At 48.6% G+C, this 11,309-nt stretch overlaps 1 protein-coding gene across 1 annotated transcript in view; it reads right to left on the bottom strand.

Moving 5' to 3' along the window:
• Positions 1–598: 598 nt before the first annotated feature.
• Positions 599–11,309, bottom strand: part of CCDC50 (coiled-coil domain containing 50) — a 52,322-nt gene continuing 41,611 nt past the window's right edge. Inside the window, exons 7-12 of the mRNA XM_065411444.1 lie at positions 8,636–8,751; positions 7,870–7,914; positions 5,323–5,427; positions 3,224–3,303; positions 1,760–1,869; positions 599–618 (exon numbers count right to left, since the gene is read on the bottom strand). Of these exons, the coding sequence (XP_065267516.1) occupies positions 599–618; positions 1,760–1,869; positions 3,224–3,303; positions 5,323–5,427; positions 7,870–7,914; positions 8,636–8,751 (476 nt within the window). The remainder of the gene's footprint in view (positions 619–1,759; positions 1,870–3,223; positions 3,304–5,322; positions 5,428–7,869; positions 7,915–8,635; positions 8,752–11,309) is intronic.

Raw genomic sequence — 11,309 nt, 5'->3', positions numbered from 1 at the left:
ACAGAGACTTTGTAGACAGAACAGTTTTTTCTCCAAAGGGCGTGAAGTCCGAGCAGCCTGCTGGTAGATGGCCAACTACCATGGAAAATATCAGTTGCTCTGTGTTGATTTGGCTCAGTTTTCTCACTCAGTACTCGGGAAGATGTGCATTCCCGGTTACAACAGAAAGCTGTGGGTCATCTTAGTCACATGTTAATCTCCATCCTATTTCTTGATTTCTGCATTGCCATAATCCACCTCACATCTTGGACTTTTCCCCCAATTGTCTCCCTCTCTCTCTCAAAAAAAGATCAAGCCACTAATTGTCAAAGACGCAGCTGTAGCTAAAAAGGGATTCAGAGGGCTGGAAAGGTGTTGTCAGATCATCTAGTTGGGTACAGCTGGCCAGCTACACAGTGGCTAGATTTTACTGCGCTACTAAAGTGATCACAAACAACCGGGAAACCAGAATGAACATACACTTATTGACATGACATTTAAAAAGGAAGAAGTCCTGAGGATGGAACTCGAGTTGGGTAAAGGAAATGAGAAGCTCTCCTGGGAATTCCAGTAACGTTTGCTACAGAAGAGAGTCAGTATCAATGCAAAGTCTAGCTTTTTACTGCTTGTAATGGAAACCTATAAAACAAAAGGGAAAAATCAGTTAGCACAGAGCAGGGGTTCTCAAACTGGGGGGTCATGACCCCTCAGGGGGTCACAAGGTTATAACGTGACGTTTGCGAGCTGTCAGGCTCCACCCCCAAGCCCCGCTTCACCTCCAGCATTTATAATAGTGTTAAATATGAAAAAAATGTGTTTTTAATTTGTAAGGGGAGGTCACACTCAGAGGCTTGCTGTATGAAAAGGGTCATCAATAGAAACATTTGAGAACCACTGGCATATAGCACAGCGAGGATGACTGGATCTAAAGCTTTCTTCTAGTTCTTAGCCGCCCTGAGGCTGGTTTAACTGTCTGAGTGTTGGTGCATTCAAAAATTCAGAAGTGGGGAAGGTGGACTATTAGGGTCAGTAAAAGGTTCAGGAAACACCTGGATAGGTCCCCGGAAAAGGCAAACCCTTCAATTGCTCTCAGTCTGTGAATGGCCCACCAGCGAGAACGGCACTAGGCACTGATTCAGCATCTAGTAACCTATATGAAGTGCCCCCAACATCTCCCCTCCCTTTGACATAAGCTAGCCCCACCCCTTCCTCTCCAGCTATGGAAGCTGGACAATGAAGGGACCCCAGCCTCAAGCGATTTCAGAAAGCACCGTGCTTAGATGCTCTAGTGACGAGGGCTATGGAAAAACCACAGACAGGCCGATGCGCGCGGCAAGTCTAGCGCTCTACAGAAAAGCCTCAGCCCGGTCATCCACCAGCCAGACAGCTCTTTGAAGGTTTCCTAATGTGTAGGATTGCTCTGTGTAGCAGGATGAGTCAGCTGAAGCCCATTGCTTTGCTGCCTTCACACCATTCCCTCTCATCCTGCGCCTTGAGTTAGTCACGCATGAAAATGAAACTGTTAATAAAGAACAAGAACAGGAGGGTTTGTGTGTTCTCAAGAGGCATAATTTAGCTCTTAGATGTAAGCTCTTTGGGGCAGGGACTTGAGAACAGACGGTTTATGGAGCAGGATCGTGTCTGTAGGGTGTGATGTGATATTCTCTCTATCTATCCACACACAGCAGCCACCAGAAAGTAATGTTTTTCAGGCTGATTATTTGAACTGAGTCACCGATGTGAACGCAGTGCTGAAGCAGTTATGGGCCGCTCTTCTTACCTTTTGGAGAAGACTCAGGTTTAGAAAACTGACGCACGGAGCTAGGCTGGCTTGTAAAACCACGACTGTGATCGAAGTCGTCCAGTTCTGTGACTGGAGGCGGCGGCGGCCTGCCAAGAACAGAAAGGAAACAAAGTCAGGAAAAAAATTACAGCAACAATGAAGCACCCAAAATAATACCCTGGAGCACATCCTGCATGTTGGCAGCAAAGGCGTCTGTGCTGTTTGATCTCCTGGGCTGAACTTTTATTCACAGATTTCATTCACAGATTCCAAGGCCAGAAAGGACCATTGTGATCATCCAGTCTGACCTTCTGCATAGCCCAGGCCAGAGACCTGCTCCACAATAATTCCTGAGCAGAGCTTTTAGAAAAGCATCCAGTCCTGATTTAAAAATTGCCAGTGATGGAGAATCCACCACAACCCTTGGTAAGTTGTTTCCAATGGTTAATTACTCCAATTGTTAAGTTATGCATTATTTCCAGCCTTTAAGGCTTTTAAATAGTCTCCTTTTAATAGATGTGGTCAGAATTTATTGAATGAAAAATTGTGCCATCTAAAAATAGGCCTCTTCTCACAAACATTTCTCAATGTTCTCCAAATATGTCGCATTTATTTAACTGAAAATTTTCATTGGATAATGGTTTCAATGTGTTTTCAGTAAGCGAAACATTTCAATTGGGAAATTAGATAAAAACATACCGTGATAAATTCTGCAGTGAAAATAGGTACATTTTGAACTTTGCAAAGTGAGAACAGGTCTGAAATTCTAATATTTGTATTGATTCCTCCCCCCCCGACCAGCTCTACCTTTTATTCATTAAAAAAAAAAAGTCTTTATTAGTCTCGTCCCAGTAACAGGGCTTAAAGCCACCAAGCTCAACATTAGCGTTTGACCCCGCCTTGCAGCACTGTATCAGTGCATGGGAAGGTTGTAATATGGGCCCCCAACCACTCAAGCGCAATGTGATGAATCAGTAAGATTCACCCAGTTGCAATGGATTGTCTGTACTCAGGCAGTTGTCTGACTTCAGTGTGTCTGTGAGTCAGAGAGAGAGAGAGAGAGGGGCAGTGCACGTGTCTCCGTTTATTAACGCTGCATAGAGACAATCGTGGTGTCCATTTGATTTCAGACATTCAAAAGCAGCCGCCCAAACTCCTGGAGACATTTAACCCACTCAGAGCCGCCTGGCCACTTATCAAGTGCCGCAGCCCAAGCTCAGCTATCTTTGCCACTGTAAGATGGGGACTCTTCAGTGGCTAAATGCCATGGACCCATATAAGCCAACACCAAACCTCAAGGAGCACCTCACAGGGCCCTGCACCTTCCATCCCTGTTCAGTGTTCAAGCCCCTGCACTCCCCCGCCTCCTGTCATTTCCCAGTATTTGCTCCCTGAGATTCAACCCTTTGATTGTTTCCTCGGCGGATTTGCCCAGTTTTACAGACTGGGCCTGCAGCTCACCGTGCCGGTTTGTCACTCTTGGGTCTCTGAGGTTCAAGCCTTTCTCTTGACCTTGGATGCGCGGATTCGCTTGTGTCACGCTGAGGGGGAGAAGAGAAGGCGGCAGGTCACTGGGGAGCCATATACTTTCCTTACAAAACATGGGCCAGATTGTCCAAAGTAGCCACCTGTGACTGCATGAAAGAAGCCGTGACCACATACACCCATTCAGCAGGGAGCAAACCTGGGAACTCCCAAACCAGAACCACCGGCTTCTAGAGCCAAGCTCCTTTTGCTGTAAATACAAGGCAGGTTGTTATGTTGTTGGGGCCTGTTACTAGCAGGGGACACAACTATATGCATTAAGCCAGAGGATGACACACACAGATCCATTGTGCACAGTGGGCCAGAGATCTAGCTGACAGTTTGCATGTGCAAATACATGTCATTTGCACAGGCACATTGGGTCAGGCATATGCAAACGAGTGTCTGCAACAGTGCAAGCCTAACTTTGAAAATCTGGCCAGACAGCTGACTGGCTGACCTAGCTCAGTGGCAGACATGGGCAGAGGTAAACGCACCTAAGACTCACGCTATGCCATTTTTAGTCTCTACAGAACCTGGAGCTACACTATTTCCTATCATCTCCCAGCCCACCCTTTGCAGAGTTACTTCAAAAGAGGCGTCAATCCCCTGGTTATGCGACGGTTTCTTTAGAACGGAGATGCAGTTGTTCTTCCCTCAGAATGGCCAAAAATGGAACAGGTCTATGGTGCGTCTAATCTATCTCCTGTACCTGGCAGTGGCCAGCACTGACTGTTGCGGGAGGAGGTGTCAAATGCCTGTGACTTTTCAAAGTGCAGGCCACATTTTCATACAGCGACAGTCTCACGGCCGCTTCCCCCCCACGTGAGTCATATTACCCATCCCTGGGGCAACTACAGCAAATGCGTAGGTGGAGAAACACTAGGAAAAGTACTTAATGACTCTTCCGCTGTCTTTGAAGGCAATTTGGCAGCTGGAAATAAAGAGAAGCCAGCACCATGTGACTAGTTACTTCTCCACGAACCACTGGTGGTTCACAGATAGTGGGGGAACCTCTGCCACAGCACACACCTAATTGTCCAATACTTGCACCAAAGGGGGAACTTCCCTCGGACTTCAGCAGAAGATCAGTTTCTGCCAGCTAGCTTGGAAATTCACCACAGTTCTAATTCCTCTCCTGCCTAGTCTAACTGCAGTTCCCCTTCTTGTTCATTGAAATGGCCTCTTCCGAAACGCACAAAGTGAACACCTAAGCTGCACTTTCAGACCCGCAGCAGCAAGTCTCAGAGCCCAGGTCTAGACTCGGGCTTGCGCTAAAAGCAGCCGTGTAGACGTTACAGCTCAGGCGCTGAAGCGTAGACCTACCCTAAGCTGCTTGTTCTTAAAGGGCTGCGCCACTGCATGCCTGGCACTGCTACCGCATCTCCCCACCCAAGACTGAGTCACAAATCTGATCCAGCTGGCGTGCAATCGGCAGAGCACAAGGCCACATAACTCCACTCTACTGCCAGCTTCCAGGAGGTTAACCGCAGGAGAGGACGGACTAATTCACGGCCACGCAGACAGCACGTTTCGAATCATATTGTGCTCCACACATCAGTCAACTCTGGTATAACAGGTCCCTGCCCTCACTTCACTCTGGCTCTTCGCTCTTCAGTCCATCTGATCAATGAAACAGAGCCCCATCATCCTTAACGGCTACCACCCAAAGACGGTGAGCATTACAGCAGTGCCTTGTTGCCGCTGTACACGCCAGAGGAAATCTGCAGGGTTTCAGACACAAGCTGCAGAATTTCTTCAGGGGCTTGGGGCCAAGATGAGATGCTGAGAACCCACAACGTGAGAGGGCTTAAACAGGTGCAGCGGGTCATGGTGCTCGGCACCTTTCAGGATCAACCCCTTTAACATTTTCCACTCGAGCTCCTCTCCTGTTTTAACCCTCCAAATGATGGCATCTTGCAATCTGGACTGACACCACCTCTATCTACCCCACTTCACCTATGCCTCAGCTACCCCCTCTGGAAAATGGGCACAAAACCACTCGCTTTGTAGGGGTGTTCTGAGGCCAAGCGTACCTTCCAGTCTTGGTCCTGCCTTTTCTTTTCAAGAGAGGACTTCTCTCGGTCCTTCGTTTTCTTATAAGCCTTCTTTTCCTCCGCCATCAACAGGCGAGCTATCTCCTAACAGAAAAAATACAAGACCCATGTAAGAGAGCTCTGGCTTTATTTTGATTTCAAGCGAATTGAATGCTTTCCCACTGTGTTTTACAATTACCGCTGTTCTCAGAGGAGCTAGGGATGGTGCTTTTTGCCCACTTGCCATCACGGGCGCTTTGATCCCCCATCTGGCTGGCTGCAGAATGAGATAGCTGCAACGCCCCTGGGTTTCGAATTCACTGTACATCTTACTAGCTGACCTCACCATCGCCAGATTGAGCGGGAAGCTGGACGAAACGGCCAAACCTGCTCTTCGATTCCGTTGGCTTCATGGGCACGCCAAGGTGCGAAGCGTCGGCAAAGTTAAGTGAAGGGTGAAATCCCAACTCCACTGATGTCAATGGCAAAGGTTCCCTTGACTTCGCGGGGGGCTAGGACTTCACCCGAAGCCCTTGCCAGAAAAGAGGCGACACTGCGGTGATGGGGCAGATTATACACTGCATGCATCGCCCATCGCTGTTGGTTTCTGATTTGGTGGCAGGCCAGTCTGGATCGGGACACCCCCTTTCTGACCTTTGTTTCTCCCCCCCCCCCCCCCCCAAAGGTGGGGTTTCTCTGACAATCCCCCTCAGGGCTACTAGAGTCACTCGTATGTGGCCAGCATCAGGAGCTGGCAATGGAGGAAAAGGCTGGGCTGCAATCAGGAAATGCAATTTACTGCCCCGAAGTCTCAAGAGAGTAAGAAGAGGTGACAAGCAGACAGAGCCCTGCAAGGATGGAGGGACAGGGGGCAGTGCCAGAGGGGGGACCTGAGGCAGACAGACATTTCTCCTGAACCATGGACTATTTAGAAAAACTGGATGAGCACAAGTCCATGGGGCCGGATGCGCTGCATCCGAGGGTGCTAAAGGAGTTGGCGGATGTGATTGCAGAGCCATTGGCCATCATCTTTGAAAACTCATGGCGATCGGGGGAGGTCCCGGATGACTGGAAAAAGGCTAATGTAGTGCCCATCTTGAAAAAAGGGAAGAAGGAGGATCCGGGGAACTACAGGCCAGTCAGCCTCACCTCAGTCCCTGGAAAAATCATGGAGCAGGTCCTCAAGGAATCAATTATGAAACACTTAGAGGAGAGGAAAGTGATCAGGAACAGTCAGCATGGATTCACCAGGGGGAAGTCGTGCCTGACTAACCTGATTGCCTTCTATGAGGAGATAACTGGCTCTGTGGATGAGGGGAAAGCAGTGGATGTGTTATTCCTTGACTTTAGCAAAGCTTTTGATACGGTCTCCCACAGTATTCTTGCTGCCAAGTTAAAGAAGTATGGGCTGGATGAATGGACTGTAAGGTGGATAGAAAGCTGGCTAGATCATTGGGCTCAACGGGTAATGATCAATGGCTCCATGTCTAGTTGGCAGCTGGTTTCCAGTGGAGTGCCCCAAGGGTCGGTCCTGGGGCCGGTTTTGTTTAATATCTTTATTAATGATCTGGAGGATGGTGTGGACTGCACTCTCAGCAAGTTTGCAGATGACACTAAACTGGGAGGCGTGGTAGATATGCTGGAGGGTAAGGATCAGATACAGAGGGACCTAGACAAAATTAGAGGACTGGGCCAGAAAAAACCTGATGAGGTTCAACAAGGACAAGTGCAGAGTCCTGCACTTAGGACGGAAGAATCCTATGCACTGCTACAGACTAGTGACCGAATGGCTAGGTAGCAGTTCTGCAGAAAAGGACCTAGGGGTCACAGTGGACAAGAAACTAGATATGAGTCAACAGTGTGCTCTTGTTGCCAAGAAGGCTAACGGCATTTTGGGCTGTATAAGTAGGGGCATTGCCAGCAGATCGAGGAACGTGATCATTCCCCTTTATTCGACATTGGTGAGGCCTCATCTGGAGTACTGTGTCCAGTTTTGGGCCCCACACTACAAGAAGGATGTGGAAATATTGGAAAGAGTCCAGCGGAGGGCAACAAAAATGATTAGGGGTCTGGAGCACATGACTTATGAGGAGAGGCTGAAGGAACTGGGATTGTTTAGTCTCCAGAAGAGAAGAATGAGGGGGGATTTGATAGCTGCTTTCAACTACCTGAAGGGGGGCTCCAAAGAGGATGGAGCTCGGCTGTTCTCAGTGGTGGCAGATGACAGAACAAGGAACAATGGTCTCAAGTAGCAGTGGAGGAGGTCTAGGTTGGATATTAGGAAACATTATTTCACTAGGAGGGTGGTGAAGCACTGGAATGCGTTACCTAGGGAGGCGGTGGAATCTCCTTCCTTGGAGGTTTTTAAGGCCCGGCTTGACAAAGCCCTGGCTGGGATGATTTAGTTGGGAATTGGTCCTGCTTTGAGCAGGGGGTTGGACTAGATACCTCCTGAGGTCCCTTCCAACCCTGATATTCTATGATTCTAACCACCATTCTCAGCCGTTTGGTTCAAATGATTAAACTCTTAGAGGGACAGGGGCTCACCTCATCCTGGGCTACTTGCGCTGCCCTCTTATCAACCTGGTTGGCCTAGAAAAAGAAAAGCAGAACCTGAGACGCCTCGAGTCAAATCGAACAATAGCAAAAACACGCTGCTCGGGGCCTGCCTAGAATCACACCGCTCTCTGCTCCCCAAGCACGTCAACCCTCTCCGCGTTTGTCTCGCGAGCCAGGTTAAAGTGACCAGCTTGGTTTTTAAAACCCTCCAGAGGTTTTGCTCTAGTCCTCCCCCCGCCCGCCCCCAGTCACAACTCATCCTGCTCCCCGCCCCGTCCAATCCCAGTCTCCTGCATAGCTTTTCCCAGCATCAGCGAGAGAGACTCCTCCTCTGCACCTGCCATCTTCCCATGCTCCCCTCTTGCATCTGTCTACCTCCTCTGCCCTGTTGCTGATCACCCCTTGGCTCTCTGCCCCGCCTGTGCCACCTAAGATGTGTCTGCCTCGGTCATTCCCAGACTCTGCCCAGGGCTCTGGGAAAGACTGGGTGTGCGTGAAAGAAACGATACAAAATCCAGTTGCATTTACTGAAAACTGCGCGAGGTCACTGTTCCAGTGAATGGAATAGGACCCAAAGCATTTAGGGACAGGTTTTTAAAGGTATTTCAACACCTAACTCCCATCGCGCCTAAATACCTTTAAAAATCTGGCCCCTTACATGACAGCTGCCAGTTAGCTCCCAACAGCAGCGGACACTGGCCAAGGGGTTAATTCTCCAGTCTCTCGTTAGTTAATTGTTGCCATCTCTGCTCACCAGAAGCTCTTCCTCTTGCAGTTTCCTAGCGATCTCTGCATCATATAGCTCCAGGTCCCTACGGGCCACTCGGGGTTTGGCATAAACAGCTTCTTTTGTCCCCCTCGACTTCAATCCTGCAAAACCAGGAGAGAAATCAAATCCCTCAGCTCCCACGCAGCTCTGAATGGGACCACCCCCACCCCCACACCTGCAATAGGCTACTTTCCCAGAGGCCCAAACGGGCTCTGCTCAGAAGGTCCAGAGATCCATTACTGGAGACAGCGATGCAGGAAAAGCCTGTCTGAAATGCTGGGCTCTGCAAAAGCAGCCTGGGACAGGCTCTCGTGGGATTTCTGGCCATTACTGTCCCGACTGGTTCACAAATTCAGCAAGGACAGCCCTTCTTTTGGAGAGAAAATAATTAAACAAAGACTTCTGAATCTCATACAAGGTTCAGTTCTTGTTCTGGGCAGAAAGTGGGGTCAAACCACCCCTATTTTAGATGGTTTCCACAATGGGACATTTTTAGAGCCAGTCCAGACTCCCTTTGCACCAGGTGTTGGAGAGAGAGTGGGAGGAAGCTCAGGGGTTCTCCTCATCCCTGTTGGACCAGATACAAGGATGCTGCACTTAATCAATGAGAGCCCTATCTTGCTTGCATCTTCAGACGCTGGGCTACAATACTCTGATCTCAGGATCATTCAGCGAGTGCCTCTCTCTGCATCTGAGATCATCCCTCTCTACCCTCAATTCAGCAATTACAGTCTGCTCCAAATTGAATAATCTCTACCTACCGCCGTAGCGCAGACTCTTCCTACATGGACGGAAGGGATTTTCCTTCCACGTAGGTAATCCACCTCTTCAAGTGACAGTAGCTGGGTCAATGGAAGGATTTTTCCATTAACCCAGCCACATCTACACCAGGAGTTAGGTCAGCGTAGTTACAGCACTCAGGGGTGTGAATTGTACACACCCCTGAACAATGTTGCTCGACCAATCTAAATTTTAAGGCAGACCAGGGCTTAGCCAGTCTTTTCCCCCCTCAGAATACAAAGAGGAACGTTTATTTCATTGCTTCCAAGGCCAGAAGGGACCACTGTGATCATCTAGTCTGACCTCCTCGATAACACAGGTCAGAGACCTGCCCCACAATAATTCGTAGAGCAGAGCTTTTAGAAAAAACACCCAATCTTGATTTAGAAATGGTCAGTGATGGAGAATCTGCCACAACCCTTGCTAAGTAGTTCAGCTGTTAATTACTCTGACTGTTAAAAATTTACACCTTATTTCCAGTCTGAATTTGTCTAGCTTTAACTTCTAGCCATTGGATTACGTCATCCCTGTCTCTGCTGGAGTGAAGAGCCCATTATCAAATATTTGTTCCCTATGTAGGTACTTACAGACTGTTACCAAGTTGCCCCTTAACCTTCTCTTTGTTAAGCTAAACAGAGCGAATATAGAAAGACAGTAGTAATTTCCATATTACTCCTGCCCACATGAAGTAGGAACATCCGGCACAAAGCGCCAGCTATAATTAAGGCCCACAGGAAGAGGAGATGAGCTGCTACTTGTATAGCTTGGCTATTTTAATCATTGTGCAGTCACTATACATCCAGTGGGATGCTATGCCATGGTCTCCCAGAGGAATGACTGTGACCCTTATTGATACACACACCTTATTAATAACTTGCATTTCCAAAAAACAAACTTCTGCAGGAGCTTCTAAAAGAACACAAGACTCACAACACCCTGCAAGGTGGATACGTTGGATCATCTCCACCGTACGGAGCTGTAGTGCAGATTAGTTAGGTGACTAGTGCAAGCTCCTACTAAGTCTGGGGCAGAGCTGAAGCTAGACCCCAAGTCTCCAAACTCTTGGCTTTTTTCTTTAGCAATGAGAGCATCGTCGCTTGGCTGGTATAAGAGGCGTTAGAGTAGGTGTTTAAATTCTAATGGCATATTTGGATTTTTAAAGTGCACTTAATCCGTGTGCTCTACATGCATGTACAGCAGCACACCACAAAATGAACCAGGAAACACTTCTCTAGAAAAACAAACAAACAGAAATTCTCTCTCTTTGGCAAAAAGCTAAGAGCTTGCACAACAGCTCCGTACCCTGTGGCTCCCATTTAGGGATCTAAACACACAGCTGGACTTCCAAAAACAAGAGCTCCTAAGGGAGGTGGCCAGCAGCCACCGAGGACGGTGGGAACTGCTAGGTGCTGAGTGCTTTTGAAAAGCTGTCCCCAAAGAGAGCGCACCCCTCACGCTGGGGGCCAGAGTCTGCCCTCGTTTACAACCCCAGTGAACGGAACGGGGTGGCAAGAGCGTGGCGGAGGGCAGAATCTGGCTCATTCAGCTTAGAGTTTGCACCCCCGGCCTCCACTGGTTTTGTTTTGGTGCCAAGAGACTGCGGAGCCGGTAATTATTGTTATTAGTAAAAGGCTGTTTCCACCAGACAGCGGGAGTAGAGTTCATAGCAATTCCGTTTCACCTGCCCACTAGCATAGACCAGAAAGAATCCGAATATGAATAAGGAGGGTCTTATTAAGAAAGGGAGCCGTCCTGGTACAGAGAACAAGAGCCAAGACCATTTTCTGTCTCTCTAGGTACTTGGGCAGCTCCGCTCACCGTCGTGTCCAAAGAGTCGACGCAGAACTATCTTTATCACACTGGAGCAGTGGAGACCCGG

The sequence above is a fragment of the Emys orbicularis genome, chromosome 9 (assembly GCF_028017835.1).
Source record: "Emys orbicularis isolate rEmyOrb1 chromosome 9, rEmyOrb1.hap1, whole genome shotgun sequence".
NCBI lineage: Eukaryota > Metazoa > Chordata > Testudines > Emydidae > Emys > Emys orbicularis.
This window is presented reverse-complemented; position numbering and strand designations above follow the sequence as displayed.